The 15,449-nt window shown below is 37.8% G+C and overlaps 1 protein-coding gene across 2 annotated transcripts in view; it reads left to right on the forward strand.

Annotated features, from left to right (window-relative positions):
• Nucleotides 1-15,449, forward strand: part of KIFAP3 (kinesin associated protein 3) — a 74,923-nt gene that overhangs the window by 26,467 nt on the left and 33,007 nt on the right. For both annotated transcript variants that reach the window (XM_087733896.1, XM_087733895.1), the window contains exons 11-17: nt 3,295-3,395; nt 7,883-7,991; nt 10,116-10,228; nt 11,203-11,368; nt 11,574-11,699; nt 12,115-12,213; nt 13,689-13,774. In XM_087733896.1, the coding sequence (XP_087590022.1) occupies nt 3,295-3,395; nt 7,883-7,991; nt 10,116-10,228; nt 11,203-11,368; nt 11,574-11,699; nt 12,115-12,213; nt 13,689-13,774 (800 nt within the window). The remainder of the gene's footprint in view (nt 1-3,294; nt 3,396-7,882; nt 7,992-10,115; nt 10,229-11,202; nt 11,369-11,573; nt 11,700-12,114; nt 12,214-13,688; nt 13,775-15,449) is intronic.

Raw genomic sequence — 15,449 nt, forward strand, 5'->3', positions numbered from 1 at the left:
CCAGCCAGGTACTGGGCAGGGTTTGAAATTTTTACAGCCAAGTCTCTAAACAATGATTGACTTAGGGCTTTATTCATTAGCATTCAGATGAGTATAAAATAATTAAAAAAAAAAAAAGTAATCTTGGTACTGGCATATTCAAGTAATAATCAATAGCTGCCAGTTTATATTTTTGGGAGTGAATTCCCTGTGTAAAAGGATGGCAGTTGGCCTGTTGGTGGGTTTTTCAGTCTGTCGCTTCTACCCTTTTACACAGTCTTAAGCCTGCAAGATGATGCATAGTGTTTAAAACGCTGTAACTGTTGAATCTGTTCTCTTCCTAATCTTAGACAAACTAGTTATGCACGGCTTCCAGTCAACTTTCTAATAGGCTGTATGCTCCCTAGTTGAGCGTGAGATTAACAATTGCATTAAACCATGCTGGCTGTGCTTAGAAACAGCCACATCCTCTTGATTTTCCTGAAGCATTTGATTCTTTGGATCATGAGTTGCCACTGTTCTGCATGAGAACTGAAAAAAGTCAGGAGGTTCTGCTTTTTCTCCACCAGAGTGCTTCCACAGGAGAAGTGGGACAGTGAAACTTCCAGAGATCAGCCTGAAATTCTGTCCTTTCTGGGAAATTAAAATTAAATTAAACTTAAAATGCATATTAAATACTTAAAAGCTGTTTTAGCTGCACACTCTTTTAACTTCAGTTCTGTAGTTTATTTTCACCTCCAGGGTAGTAGAATTAATTCTTTTTTTCTCCATTTTACTCACAATTGAAAAATATGTCCATGCTGAGCCTGTGAGTTAAATGCTCTAAACCCCTCTCTGTTCCCTGTGTTAACAGTAGGACAAGGGAATTCAGAGAAAATGGGTCAGTTAACTGCAGAGCAAGAAGGAATTTAAATTTGACTCTTCTTTTTGAAACTATAGCTGTCTTTTCCTTTGTGTTATGAAATCTGCCTTATGGAACATACTTTGGGAGAATGATTTAAATGCCAGTCATTAAGAGCCAACTCATTAAGAGTTCATTCAGAGAAAATGAATTTATTTGAATTTTTGAATATTCTTCACATTTGAGGTTGACTATCTAGATCTTTTTGATTATTTTTGGCGGTTTAGAGACCGAGGCAGTGCTGTCATTCAGTACTGATATCCAAGGTGTTCTTCAGGCGTCAGAAGGGTTATTGTGACAGAGTGCACCTTTGAAAAAAGGGGAGAGAAAATGATGCAAAGAGTTTCTTCTCAAAAAAAGGCAGCCTTTGCTGCTACAGTAGGCTATTTTATTTGAAAATAAGCTACCAGTATTGCCAAATACCAGGAAATAAACTACTATTGCTACCAAATGTAAGGCTTTATCTTAACTGATGCTTTATCTTAGCACAAATGAAGCTTTGCAAAAATAAGGAGGGGAAAAAAAAAAACCAAAAACATGAAGGACAGAGGTTAAATGGATACAAAGTAGCATCTTTCTTGTGGCTTGCCTGCCAGGTCATACCTACTGACGGTCTGGTCCAAATTCACTCTCGTTTGTTTTTCCTGTTACTGTTCTGGGGAGCCAACTTTCCTCCCTTTTATACTGATTTGCCTTTGACTTCACATAGTCTTTCCTGCATTATCCAGCAAAGTGTAATTGTAATTTGAGTCTTAAATTTGAGTCTTGATGTTTGAGTCTTAAATGGAGGCATGGAAAGAAGTGTTAAGAGGAATGTAAACAGCTATTTTTTTCCTAGCCCCCTGAAATTTGAGGGCATAATTTACTCTTTAAATTTTTAGATTTGCTTAGGAGAAGCTTTTAGCTATAGGTATGGCAAGTTTTTTTTCATGTAATTGTTGGATTTACAATGTCACTACAAGTGAATATGTTAGGTAGGATGACCAGTCACAAGAGAAGCACAAAAGATAATAAACACTTCATTTTGTTTGCTGAAAACAGAATGGGTATGCTTTAGAATTATAGTACTGTCTGTGCTTTTATTTTAATAGCCAGAGTAGCTTTCAAAGTTGGGCATTATCCTCTCTCCAGCTGTTAAGTGTGTGGAAGGTTGTGATACAAGTCGGGTTTTATTCAAACAGATAAGAATCCAGAACGATCTGAAAGGTCAGCTGTGCTTTTAGCGGTGGCATGGGAAAGAATACCTCACTGTTGTATGGCAACTGCCAGAAGGGTTTCATGGTTTTTTTTGGTAATTCAGTTTTGAAAAAAAGGCACGAATTTGTGTTCTCAGGATAAAGGCATCATATTCTTGCTGCTTAAAGGAAATTCCAGCTCCCAATGATGTATGCAGAAGAAAAATTTAACTGTATTGGTTGCTGTTTGAGGTCTTGATGTTTTGCCAAAGTGTTAAAACAGGTATGTTCTAACTTAGCCTAAATAAAGTGGGAGGTAGGATATTTCTGATCAGTTGTATAAGAACTGTGAATACATTATGAGTTGGTGACCTTATTACATCCTGGTCTAACTAATATAAACATTCAGACGACTGGTTTATCCCATATATAGCCAGTATCCTGCTAATGTAGGGCTAGAGAATGCTCAGCACAGATTACAGCAGTGAGTCAGGATCCAACGTGTGTGTGTGGTTCTTAACAAACACTTGTACGTTTGTCTAAGTTGGTTTTATAGAACTTTTCAGTTAAATACTTCACAGCTTACTCACATTAACTGCTCCAATTTTTCTTGAGAATCTTTTTCTCTTTGGGAAGTATTAATGTGAAAATATACTATTGTTGTCCTTGAAATGTACAAAACACAAAAGACACCCACAGGATAATATCATTGTTTAGGCTAATAAAACGATCAGTGTGTGATATACTTGAAAGGTGCCGAATTCCTTCTACAACACTTTTTAGTGGTAGTTCTTATTTTTCTCTCTGGCATTGGTGCGTTCTTTACCATTTCACTTGGAGACAAGCTTGTCGTTTCAACAGGAATATCTACAGCTAATTCAGCATTATATTTGATATTTAATTTCCTAGTTGGAAACTGATGAAGGCTTTCTCTGGATGGCCTGTCATTAAGTGTTCCTTTCACAAAATATATTTCTTGCAAAGTGGGGTTAAGGAAATGTTTTGAGGTGCTGGGGAGAGGGGGAGTAGTTAGCGTTGCCTTTGTTCCCTCTTTGCACAAATACATTGTTCATTTGGATAGGCCGGGCGAGACCTTTACATTAATGTTGCATTTCTCATTTAAATTTTCCCTCTATTAGCATTTTTGTGGTTTTTTTTTCGTTTTCCCCCTTTAAATGTTTACAATACTTAAAATACCAGGCTTCTATTAATATGGACTTTTATTTTTCCTCCTTCTAGCAAATGAAAACTACAAGCAAGTAGCAATGTGTATTCTGTATCACATAAGCATGGATGATCGCTTTAAATCAATGTTTGCATACACTGACTGTATCCCACAGGTATGTGCTTTTACATTTGATGACGTGGTAAGACGCATCTTTCCCTGTGCACGTCTTTTCCTCCCTCATCGCAGAGCTCGCAGCGACACCCACAGGTGAAAGTGGGAACAACCACAATGCTGCCGGGTCGGTAGTGAACCACCTACCCAGCGGGCAGTCTGACTGTTCTCGCTGTCTTTTAATGGTCCCCAGAAAAAGGATAGGTGACACATTCTCTGTCAGTGCTGCTAACGCTTGAGCTGCGTCAATGAACTGGTAAAAATACAGGTGACCTGATGAATTTCTACAGAAGATCGGGAATGCTTGAAAGAGATTAAAGCTTGAGCACAGCAGGTCCTTAGGGAACCTCGTGGAAAGTATTTCCTTTACTGTTTTAGAAGGCATTCTCTTCTGATCCCATTGGATATCAAAATTTCAATGTCTCCAGTGTTACAGAATATGAACTGGAAACCAGCCAAGCAGTGTTATGTTGCTGCATGACAATTCCTTTTCCAACTGCAGGCACGCACAACAGGGGAGACTTGAAGACTGTGGAAGGCTCTTCACTGATCTTTCAGGCTACAGTTTGTTGCATAACTTTTGTCTCCAGTCATAGACTTTGATCCAAGCACAGACACAATATCATGGGTTTTGGGGATTTGTTTAGGGTTTTGTGTGTATGGTTTTTGTGTGTTTTGTTGTTCGTTGGTTTTTTTTTTCTTTTTAACAAGTATCAAATCCTCTCTTACTGATCTTTTTCTCAGTCCTGATGAGGCTGGAGTTGAGAAAGCCTGTGTTGCATAAGTGTAAAAGCTCGCTGGTAGCTTTTTCAGAATTGCACCACGATATCTTCTTTCCTGCCAAACATGTTTTTAACATCAAATACATCCAGAATGGGAAGTTGCCATGGAAGGTCTTCAGAATGTTTCTGGTCGTTATCTCATGACAAAAATGATGATGTTTTTCCAAACGCAGGAGGATTTTGGAGAATAGAGAGGAGAACTGGTGGGAATAACTAGTACACATTACAGAATGGTCTCGTAAACATCCTGCTGATGGCTTTTTTGCCACAAGAAACAACTATATGTTAAGGCATTTGCATGATGTAAGGGACCTGCTTTATTTTGAGCAACTACCAGCCAAAGCAGAATTCATGCACTGTGTTTCAGGGCTTGCTTATGACGCTTTCCGGGAATCTTGTCATGGCTCTTAGATCCCCAGTGCCAAATGTAAAGGGCTGTGGAAACTTCAGTGATATCATACTCTGAGCTTTGGTGAACATCGTTGTTCTGATAGGCAGTGACTGCTTGAAGTAGTACTTACAGAGCTGTATCAAAAGACAAATGGAGCAGGAAACAAGTCTGCTGCCTTCATTGGACTTTGCCTGTAACTACAAAATTCAAAGGATACCTACGGCTATTGATGCTTCAGTGGTTGATGTAATTATTCACAGATCACATCTGCTGACTCTTCAGAAAGGACAAGCTGGACAGTCAGAGCTGAACTTTTATTAATGAATGAAGACAGTTATTAAGGAAGACAGAGGTAGCAAAAAACATAGGGAAGTGGATAAGGCATCAGGAGAAGAAAATGACCTTTTTAAAAAGGACTCCCTGCCATCTGATTCTACCCTGGAAAAACAAATTCTGTTTTCAGTAGTAGTACGAGCCCTTCTGTGGGTTTGTTTCCTTTTGAGGAAAGGTGTACATCTAAACTGGCAAATACTCAATAAAGAATGTTTAGCTGTTGTAGAAAGTGATTGGAAAATCCATCCCCTGTTGTCATTTTGAGCAGGCGAAGTGCTTGACAAGGGCTTGCGCGTGCTGTCCCAGGTAGACATCCTTGTGGATTGTAGGAGTTAGTGGGTGCTATTCTAGTAACAGTTAAAAGTGAGTATTAACAGTTCATTCTTGTTTAGACCTCAGCAATGCGTGTTTTGTTTAAATAGGTGCAAATGCCATCCAGATGCTTATAAAAGCCTTTATTGGTAATAACCTGGCCAATCAAAGGGCATGGTTAGGCAGTGATGTCATGGTGATATTTAATATTTTACCGCAGAGCGGTGTGCAAGGTTCTCCGCAGCTGCCCACATGTTTTCCACCACGGTTGTCCTGTTTGGCCCCTCTTTGATCTATAAGCTTCTTTTCAGCTTAATGCTGGTAAACGTCCTCTTTTGACAGCACCCTTTGCTCCTGTCCGCCATTATCTGCTGAAGTTCAGAAACCAGAGCATCACTTCAAACAGCAGAGTTAGGGAGTAGCCGGTCAGGAGAGATTCCTGAGGCATGCAGTTCTGGCATAATCATTCAAAGATGTTTGAGCTGGGCTTGGGGAGGGGGTTGGACAGAGGTGTATGTGAACAGAGAGCTGTGGGGGTTGGCCTCTGGTCACTGGTAAATAAGTGAAGGCAGGTGCCAGAGAGTCTAGACACAGTGATTTCAGTCCTGGTCTGTGGTATCTGATACTCAATATGGGACTTGTCTGATTGAACACTACTGCCTCTTCATTGCACATGCTGCAGTCTTTTTACTGCCTTCCTGTTAAATCAGTAAAAGATGACAATGGACATAGTAAAAGCAGAACAAATTTAATTTTAATATTTCCTATTTGGCAGCAATTACTCTTCCTTTTGAAGTGGCACAAGAAGCAATCAAATTAAATGAAGACATAATGGGAAACATGGAGCTCGTACGAAACTATTATTTTAAAATTTGAACAGCTTTAATTGAAACTGGATATATTTTTTCTTTTTATAGAGAAGTAGTTCAGTAATTAACAGTGTAATCCCATCTTGTTAAACATGTAATTTCCACAGATTTTTGTATTGTGTAAGTAATGAGAATGTTTCCCTTCAAATTATTTGAAGGGTTTTAAAAATCTGTTTTTAAAGGTTTTGTAACAGAAGAGTTGCAGGGGGTGATTTTTGAATGCTCATGTTCTACTTGTTAAGTGGCAGCTTTCTTCTCTGGTTAATTCACTCTTACGTGACTGTCAGGCTTACGGATTTAATAAACTAGGGATTTTATAAGTTCCTAAAACAACCTAGGGAAACCTGAGTCTGCCTTTTTAAGAAAGGGAGGAAGAAATCAGTGATAGCTTTTAAATTAGTACATGAAAGTCCCAGAAAAAAAGAGATGAATAACTATGTTGTAACCTAAATATGTTTGTGGGTTTTTTGTTTGTTTGGTTTGTTTTGGGGTTTTTTGGGTCCATTTGGAATGACAGCCAAACCTGGTAATAGGTAAACGTACAGAATTGCTGTAGTAAAATACTTTGGAGTGAAATTCCTACAGTGCTATTGTTCCTTCTCCCCCCCCCCCCCCCCAATGGATTGTTTACCCACTTTCTCTAGTGTTAAATGCATTACAAACTGTCTTTCCACCAGGGGGCAAGCACATAAATATTTAATCGTTAGTTGTTGCTTTCTTCTCCCCTCACTCCTTTTTGACACAAACTGAGCTATGTTTGTTTTTTGGGTTTTTTTTTTAATCTTATGTCCTGCTTATCTTTAGGTTCAGTTGCTTCTACTTCCAGTAATCTCAGTGTTGTCATCACACTGCTTTGCATTATAGTCTTAATGTATCTTATGAACTGAGCAGGTTTCAGGAGCAAATAGGGTGAAGTCCTGCAGCCCCTCAATGAGGAAGCCATGCAACTTGTCTGCCATGGTTAGAAACAGAAAAAGAAACGGATGTATTTGTGTCATGTTTGTATATTCAATATGCCATTTCAAAAAATGTTCATATTGAACAAAACAAGACTAGATAGATTGCCTGTGATATAATGGACAATACAGGTGCCAGGTGTATAAAATGATGGCAATCCATAGGTTATTTGCCTAAGGAATCGTCTGGGAATTCACTGACACTGAACAGTTGGAACAGCATTATAGGTGATTGTCTACTTATGTTAACCCATGTTGTTCTGTCCCGTTACCAAAAGCATAGGACTAGTACTGAGAAGTCTTTGGTATATGGCAGTGTTCAGCTCTAGCAAGGGAAGCTGCAAAGATAAAGTGCATTGTTGCAGATACACCACAGCTAATTTACCTATCAACAGAGTAATCTCAAAGCAAAATAGTAGAATTATTCTGCAGTTAAGTCTCTGTTTACAGAGTCATAATTTTATTAAACAACCAGGTATTAATCCAACTTTCTGTGGAAATAAGTTGTTTTTTTTCTATAGTAAATCTACCTAAACTTTCAAAACAAATTTATCCATTCACAAGTTTAAAAAACAGGAAAAATAAAAAATTCAGTGGTAGCAATACTAACCCAAGTTACTTTAAGGTGATGAGCGACTGCCGTTTTTTGCACTTTATAAGCATTGTTATACCCAAATAGTGGAACCATGCATCTTGTGCCCTTGACCTTTATAACTTTACTGTGCCCGTAGAAATGCTGAATATTAATTAAAAAAGAAAAAAGCTACTGTAGTTGACATCATAACACTGTTCTTCTAATGTTTTGGAAAGATTAATGATTTAAGTGTGTTTGTGTTTCTTGGCAGTTAATGAAGATGCTTTTTGGATGTCCTGATGAACGAGTTGACCTGGAACTTATTTCTTTCTGTATTAACCTTGCTGCTAACAAAAGAAATGTACAACTTATCTGTGAAGGTAAGCATACTGAAATTATATTGTCTTCTTGCAGATGACAACACTTTATATAAAACTTTTTATATACTTACATATATAAATTACGTATATTTGAGGTTTTTTTTAAATACATATACATATATAAATAAAATGCACCTGTGGGTAATGTTTGCAGCAAATGGCCATATCCTCCCCAAAATTGGTCTTGGTGGCAAGAATGATACTGAGTAGCCACATATGCCCACGTGTCTCATATGTGCATGTAGTTCTGTAAAACACACTGATGACATTACTCTGGGAAACTATGGCTGTATGGAGAGATCAAGATGTTGTTCTACCTGGTGCCTAAAATCCATCTTCAGCTAATCAGTGTTTCACCTACCAGTACCAAATTAATAGCACAGTAATGTTGTTTAGTTGCATCTTTCCATTAATTTTTTTTAAATTGAGCATCTTTGGGGTTCTAGTATTTTGTTATGTGGTATAGATGGGTTCAGCATTTCATTCAGCACCTCTCTAGATTTTCAAGTTTCATTATTTTCATACTAGCAGTTTTAAGTGGGACATTATTATTCAGTAGCTCTAATTTTCACTTGTGCTCAAAACTTTCACTGTGAACTACTGTAATAAATTGCTAGACTTTAAAAGGGACAATTGCAATCAATGGAATTATGGCCAGCCATTCCACTTTAAAATTGTCTGCATAGCTCTGTAGAAGGGGGAGCAGGGAGATCCAATTTTATATTAAAGGTAGAAATTAAATACAAGCTAGTAGCACTTATTAGATAGGCAAGGTGATCTTTTGGAAACATAATGGTAACAATGGGACTTGCCCTGTGCAATCGGGTACTTCAAATCTGTGTATGTCTGTTACGTGTGTTTTCAACAAGGCTCAGTGCCGGGTCCTGCACTTGGGTCACAACAGCCCCATGCAATGCTACAGGCTTGGAGAGGAGTGGCTGGAGACCTACCTGGCAGAAAAGGACCTGGTGGTGTTGGTTGACAGCTGCCTGAACATGAGCCAGCAGTGTGCTCAGGTTGCCAAGAAGGCCAACGGCATCCTGGCTTGTATCAGGAATAGTGTGGCCAGCAGGACCAGGGAGGCGATAGTGCCCCTGTACTCGGCACTGGTGAGGCTGCACCTCGAGTGCTGTGTTCAGTTTTGGGCCCCTCACTGCAAGAAGGACATGGAGGTGCTGGAGCGTGTCCAAAGAAGGGCAACGAAGTTGGTGAAGGGCCTAGAGCACAAGTCTTGCAAGGATTGGCTGAGGGAGCTGGGGTTGTTTGGCCTGGAGAAGAGGAGGCTGAGGGGAGACCTTATTGCTCTCTACAACTACCTGAAAGGAGGTTGTAGCGAGGTGGGGGTTGGTCTCTTCTCCCTATTAACAAGCGATAGGACGAGAAGGAACGGCCTCAAGCTGCGCCAGGGGAAGTTTAGGTTGAATATTAGGACAAACTTCTTCACCGAAAGGGTAGTCAGGCATTGGAACAGGCTGCTCAGGGAAGTGGTTGAGTCCTCATCCCTGGAGGTATTTAAAAGATGGGTAGATGTGGTGCTCGAGGACATGGTTTAGTGGTGGACTTGGCAGGGATAGGTTAACGGTTGGACTCGATCTTAAGGGTCTTTTCCAACCTTAACAATTCTATGATTCTATTCCCATGTAATCGTCTACATGACTGGTAAATAATCTTGTAAAACCATAACAGTGCATTTATTCCATGGAGTGGAGAGAGAAGTCTCTGAGCTAGTACCAACAGCTGTGCTGCATCTCCACTAACTGCACTGATGATAGGATAATGGTTCAGATCTAGAACATTTCTTGGTCTGAATAAATAACTAAGCATACCTGAAGCATTTAGTTACTTATCTGACTTTAAGTGTCCCACCAATACATATGGTCATAGTAGTTGTTTTGAAGAACCTGTAGAATTTATACAGAGCAGGTCTTTTCTTTTCAACTTAAACTTGGAGGAAGAAATAGTTCCAGTCTAGATTCTTCACTTTTTCCTTTTAAACTTTTAAAAGTTTAAAGGTATGGATGTGGTTTTTTTGTGTGTTGTGGGTTTGTTTTTTTTTTTTTGATGGGCCAGTACTTCCCTCATTTTTTTATTTGGAGGATTTCCAAGGTGTGTTTTTCTTTTCAGGAAATGGTTTGAAAATGTTAATGAAGCGGGCCTTGAAATTTAAGGACCCATTGTTAATGAAGATGATCAGGAATATTTCACAGCATGATGGGCCAACTAAAAGCCTGTTTATTGTAAGTACTATCTATTACCTAATGTGGTCTCTGATTCTTCCTACTGGAAAAGACTGGCTTTGGAGAGCTGCTGTGTTTTGTCTTTACAGGGTGTCCAGTTTAAGTTTCCTTGGCTGTCATGGCTTGATTTATGTTTTGTTTTATAAGGCTATCTCGGTTGGTAGATCAGGGTTTGGATCCCTCATTGCAGGGAAAACAGATCTTAAGCTGTACCCAATAAGTCTCTGTTCCAAAACAAACAAACAAAACCAAGCAAACAAAAAAAAAAAAAAACAACCCAACTGCTGGGGTGCACATCATAACAATTAAGTTATCCTAAATCTCTGCTTTTAGAGCTAGAGGGCAGAATAAAGTGTGGGTTTTTTGGTTTTTTTTTTCACTGTGCCAAGTGGTTTGTATAAGTAATATTCTAACATTTTGAATACTTAATATTTAGTTAACAATGTAAAGCTGCCCTTTCAAAAGAAGGGGGGAAACAAAACATCCTAACTGTGGAAATTTTAAAGGTACTGTTAAAATGAAGATTGAATATCAAGTTGTCTTAGAGCAGTATGGAATTAGTAAGTAGAATCCATGACTCCCCTGTTAATGTCCTCTGAAAATCTTGTAGTTATTTCTCAAAATCTTTAGGAAGAGGACTCCATTAGTGTCACTAATGCAGTATGGTGTTTGCTGTCTTCTTTCCCTTATTTTTTCTAACAGCTTTCTCAAACTGTGTGTGTAGTAGCTACTTTTGGAACATCTGAACAAATGATCTACGTATCTTGAAAGTGAAAGGATGGAGAGGAGGAATGCTGAAATGTTTTCTTGGATCATTCTTCAGCTGCAATTGTGAAACTGCCTTATTAGCCCTCATTTCAGGAGAAAAGTCTCCTTAGTGTTCTTTTGAGAACTAGTTTTGATTTGACCAAGTTGTGAGTTCTTCAGAACCCCAGATTATTCACCTGTAATGTTTGTTGCTGTGTTTTCTTTAGGATTATGTTGGTGATTTAGCAGCTCAAATATCAAATGATGAAGAGGAAGAATTTGTGATTGAATGCCTGGGAACACTTGCAAACTTGACTTTACCAGATCTGGACTGGGAACTTGTGCTGAAAGAGTACAAACTGGTTCCGTACCTCAAGGATAAACTAAAACCAGGTCTGTACGAAGTTTGGTTAGTCTTTCAAAGTAGAGTCTCTCGAAGAATACTTCTTTCAGAGTAGAGTCTGTTTACCTTTATAATTTGTGATTGTTTGGGGAAACGTAACACTGAACAACAGAATCGTATCTACAGCTAAATATACAACTGCCACAAGATTAAGAATTTCAAAGAGGTAATACTTTCTGCCTTCTGACTTACCAGGTTCTGCAGAAGATGACCTCGTTTTAGAAGTGGTGATAATGATTGGAACAGTTTCTATGGATGACTCTTGCGCTGCTCTGCTGGCTAAATCTGGAATCATTCCTGCACTCATTGAGCTTCTAAATGGTATATTGCCATGTTTGACTTTAGGTCTTGTTTTTCAGAGAAGTTTAGTCGCCGTAGCTGTACTGTAACTGAATGCACCGTTCATTTTCTCTTGCAAGGCGGGATAGGTATTTCGTATGTGAAAGGAGGGGCGGTTACTCCGTTACTGATACAGAGATACTGACTAGTGGTCGAACAGATTGGATTTTTCCCACACCTCCACAACTCTTGCTGCAATCTGTGGTCTTTCTGCTTGACTGGAGCAGGGGGGAAATACTCATTTTGTGTTGTCAGGAGATGAAATCTCACACTTACCACTGAACTGTCTAGCTGGCATGTAAGAGCTGGGCTTTCTCTAAGCATCAAGAGCTTCTAGTTGTGAGATCTGAAATTGTGTGTGTGTGTGGTTTTTTGTTTTTTTTTTTTTTCCTTGCAGCTCAGCAGGAAGATGATGAGTTTGTCTGCCAGATCATCTATGTATTTTATCAGATGGTTTTCCACCAAGCCACCAGAGATGTCATTATCAAGGAAACCCGTATCCTTTTAAAGATTAAACATCTAGAATTACAGCACTTAATTTGCCATCACTGATGTTTGATCTATATTTCTCTTGCATAAACCTCCTGATCTCAGAGGTTTCTTTGTAAATGGTTTATTTCAGCTGAAGAAAAAAATCAAAGCAGCGTAGGCATGTAGACATTAATAGTAGAGATTAAAAGTTAGTTTGCTTTGAAACAGGGAAAGGAGTAGGAGGGGGATCACTGGACCAGATGACCCATTTAGTTCCTATCCAATCTGAATTACTGTATGAATTTGTTTGCAAATCATAGTCAAAATCATAGTCCGTAGAAAAACTTACATAGAGCATAGACTTCTTCCATTGCACCATTATACATACATGTTGCATAGTCTGCAGTTACGTGCATTAAAATACTTCAATAGTGTTCTTTCTTATATCAGTCTAGACAACATAAATAATGCCTGCTCTGTATTTTTCATCCACCTAATTTTTCTTTTGAATTTTATATTTGGCATAAGTCTCCCAACTTTTTCCCACTATGGAGACTTTGATTTCTGTTCCTGGCTTTCCTTTTTCTCCTTTTTTTGCCTGTCTGTTGATGACTGAATCTGTTCTTCAGATTTCCTCATGTCACAGGTCTATTCAATTTTTTTGTATGGTACTTATAACTCTTCTTCAGTCTTTACTACTTATTCTTTCAGTCACTGCTAATGTTGAGTTTATTCAGATGATCTGAAAACTGTGGAAAGAGACACTAGCTGTCTTTGTGGGCCTTAACTGAATGTTAAATTTTATTGAAACATATAGAATAGGTTGAATGTGGCCCTTATAATCACTAATCTTCTATCCCTACTTTGCTAACAATACAAGGACTACTTCTTAATGTACTTTTTCCTTTGAGCTCTGTGGAATATCTGAGAAACCATTTGGGGTGTTGTTTTTTGTCTCGTTTGGACTCCTAGGTGGTTAGCTTTCAAAAAAAAAAATTGTCTCTTTATATCTGTAATGATAAAGCACCAACATTTGAGCAATTCTTTTCTCAGTCAAATTGAATGAGACTAGTATTAATGCTATCATTTGCACAATAGATATCTTCAATATTTTTGAGACACGTACATTGGAAACCTTTTTTTTTTTTTTTAAAACAAGAAAACTCCCTAAAGATTATGAAAGTAGCAGTCTCAAAAGATTAAACCATTCCACAGAATCTATGCCTTTCGGACTAACGTGTTAGGTGCATGGATTTCCTGTAGCAGGTCAGAATGTGTTTTCTTTCTAAGGGGCATGTAATTTTTCTTCAGCAATTTTGAAGAATATTTGGGTATCTTAAAATGTGATTTTTTTTTAAAAAAAAAAAGTGGTTGGGGGAAGGCTGCTGGACTTCACGTGGTTTGGAAAATTCCTGACTAGGTTTCTTAATGAAATTTGCAGTTGGAAGATCCCAGGGCTGTGAAAAAAAATAGCTGTTATCCTTAACAGTTTCTTTCCAGAGGCTCCAGCATATCTTATAGACCTGATGCATGATAAAAATGCTGAGATTCGCAAAGTTTGTGACAACACTCTGGATATTATAGCGGTAGGTCTGATTTTTTTTATCATCTGTCCTTCAAGAACCTCTTTACATGAGATAATTCTAAAATAACTAAGTAGCAAGAACTTGCAAACTGAGAATATTTTTCATGTGCAACTTTCTAATCACATAGGTAAAAGGTGAATTTTCATGGGACAATGACAATCATTAACCTAGGCTGTGTACCAAACTTCCAAAAAGTGCACATAGACTTTGAAAATTCATACCAGTTAGCTTTATGCTACAGACACTTTTAAAGACTGCTTTTATACTTAAATAAATTAATCACATTACATAAGTATGTTATGCTTTCATTATTTCTTAATTTTCCAAACAAACAGCTCTTGTTACCCAGCAGCTTTTATTCAGCTTTTCTACATCGCCTGATGCCAATATTTTTCTCAAAAAGAAAATGTGGGTGGCAATCCTAAAGCTGGTTATTTTCTGCTGGGGAAACAGTCAGTATAACATTGAACTTTTTAATATAGTCTTCAACTCTTGGACAAGTTTCCTTTAGCTACATGACTTAGTTTGTCCAACTATCCATTGATCACAATAAACTTTTGGGACAGTTGTTTTGTATTAAAATGCTAACTTGGAAAAATGAAAGAATACTAAATTATGAAGTGCTATTGCTTTATCAGCTCATATAGTAGGTATAATCTGTTTCTGGGGATCCTTGACCCTAGAAGCATTAATATTTTCTTTGGTGTTCTTCACTGAAGTAAAGACATTGTGAAACTGATTCCAATTATGAGTTGCATTTCATTGTTAAAATTCCTCCTGGCCTGTTTAATTGGATTGACTTCTATTGACAAAAAGAAATTTCAGCATTTCATAGCGTCTTAGGATTGTACAGACTGTACATCTATTTGGATGTAGACTAACTATCATGAAATTATATCTTATAGCCAAAGAGAACTTAACTATGAGTCAAGAGTAGCGTCTTTGACTATCTTAATGCTCTTCCTATCATCTACTTATTTTCTTCTTTAGTTGAATTACACATATTGCAGCTTGTTCTCTGAAAGGTTTAATATAGCGTAAGACCTAACTTACACTGCACAATACTATAGTCTTATTTTGTCTTTTTCTGTTATACTCATTAGTAATGCCTTCTGATTCAATATTCATCTAAAAAAAGTAATGAAATAACATTTTCTGTGTTGGAATTGCTTTTTATCTGGCTCTGGTTTTGCTTCATGGAGGTATGGAGTGAAAATCGTGCTCCACGTCAAGAGTTGCCGTTGCTGTTCATTAAGGGCAAGATTTCAACTAAGATGAATTTGCACTTAGTACTTATTTATGATGGGCATTATGTTCAGCTTACCAAGATCAATTATTTCCAGGGACAGGACATCTCCAGTGGAAACAGTAGAAAGATTTTTTTTTTTTTTTTTTTTTTTTTTTGTCTTCTGGGTCAGACCAGACAATCCGGGTGTTTCCAACACTTGTGTTATCTTGAGGCCAGTGCAATTTCCGAGTGTCTTAGGTGTTGATTTGTTCATATGGGGGAGCTTTACAATGTGCTACATAGTAGTATCTAGTTACTGAAAAATTATGTTAGTAGTAGTATTAAGGAACATTTATGTTACAGAATCTAGAAGAATAAATACATTAAGACCTAGCTTAATATTCAATATTAACATCTGAGTAAAATGTACTTGGCTTTTTTTTCCTT

Source organism: Nipponia nippon, unplaced genomic scaffold, assembly GCF_047370975.1.
Source record: "Nipponia nippon isolate SJK-2023a ecotype South Korea unplaced genomic scaffold, ASM4737097v1 scaffold_5, whole genome shotgun sequence".
Classification (NCBI taxonomy): Eukaryota; Metazoa; Chordata; class Aves; order Pelecaniformes; family Threskiornithidae; genus Nipponia; species Nipponia nippon.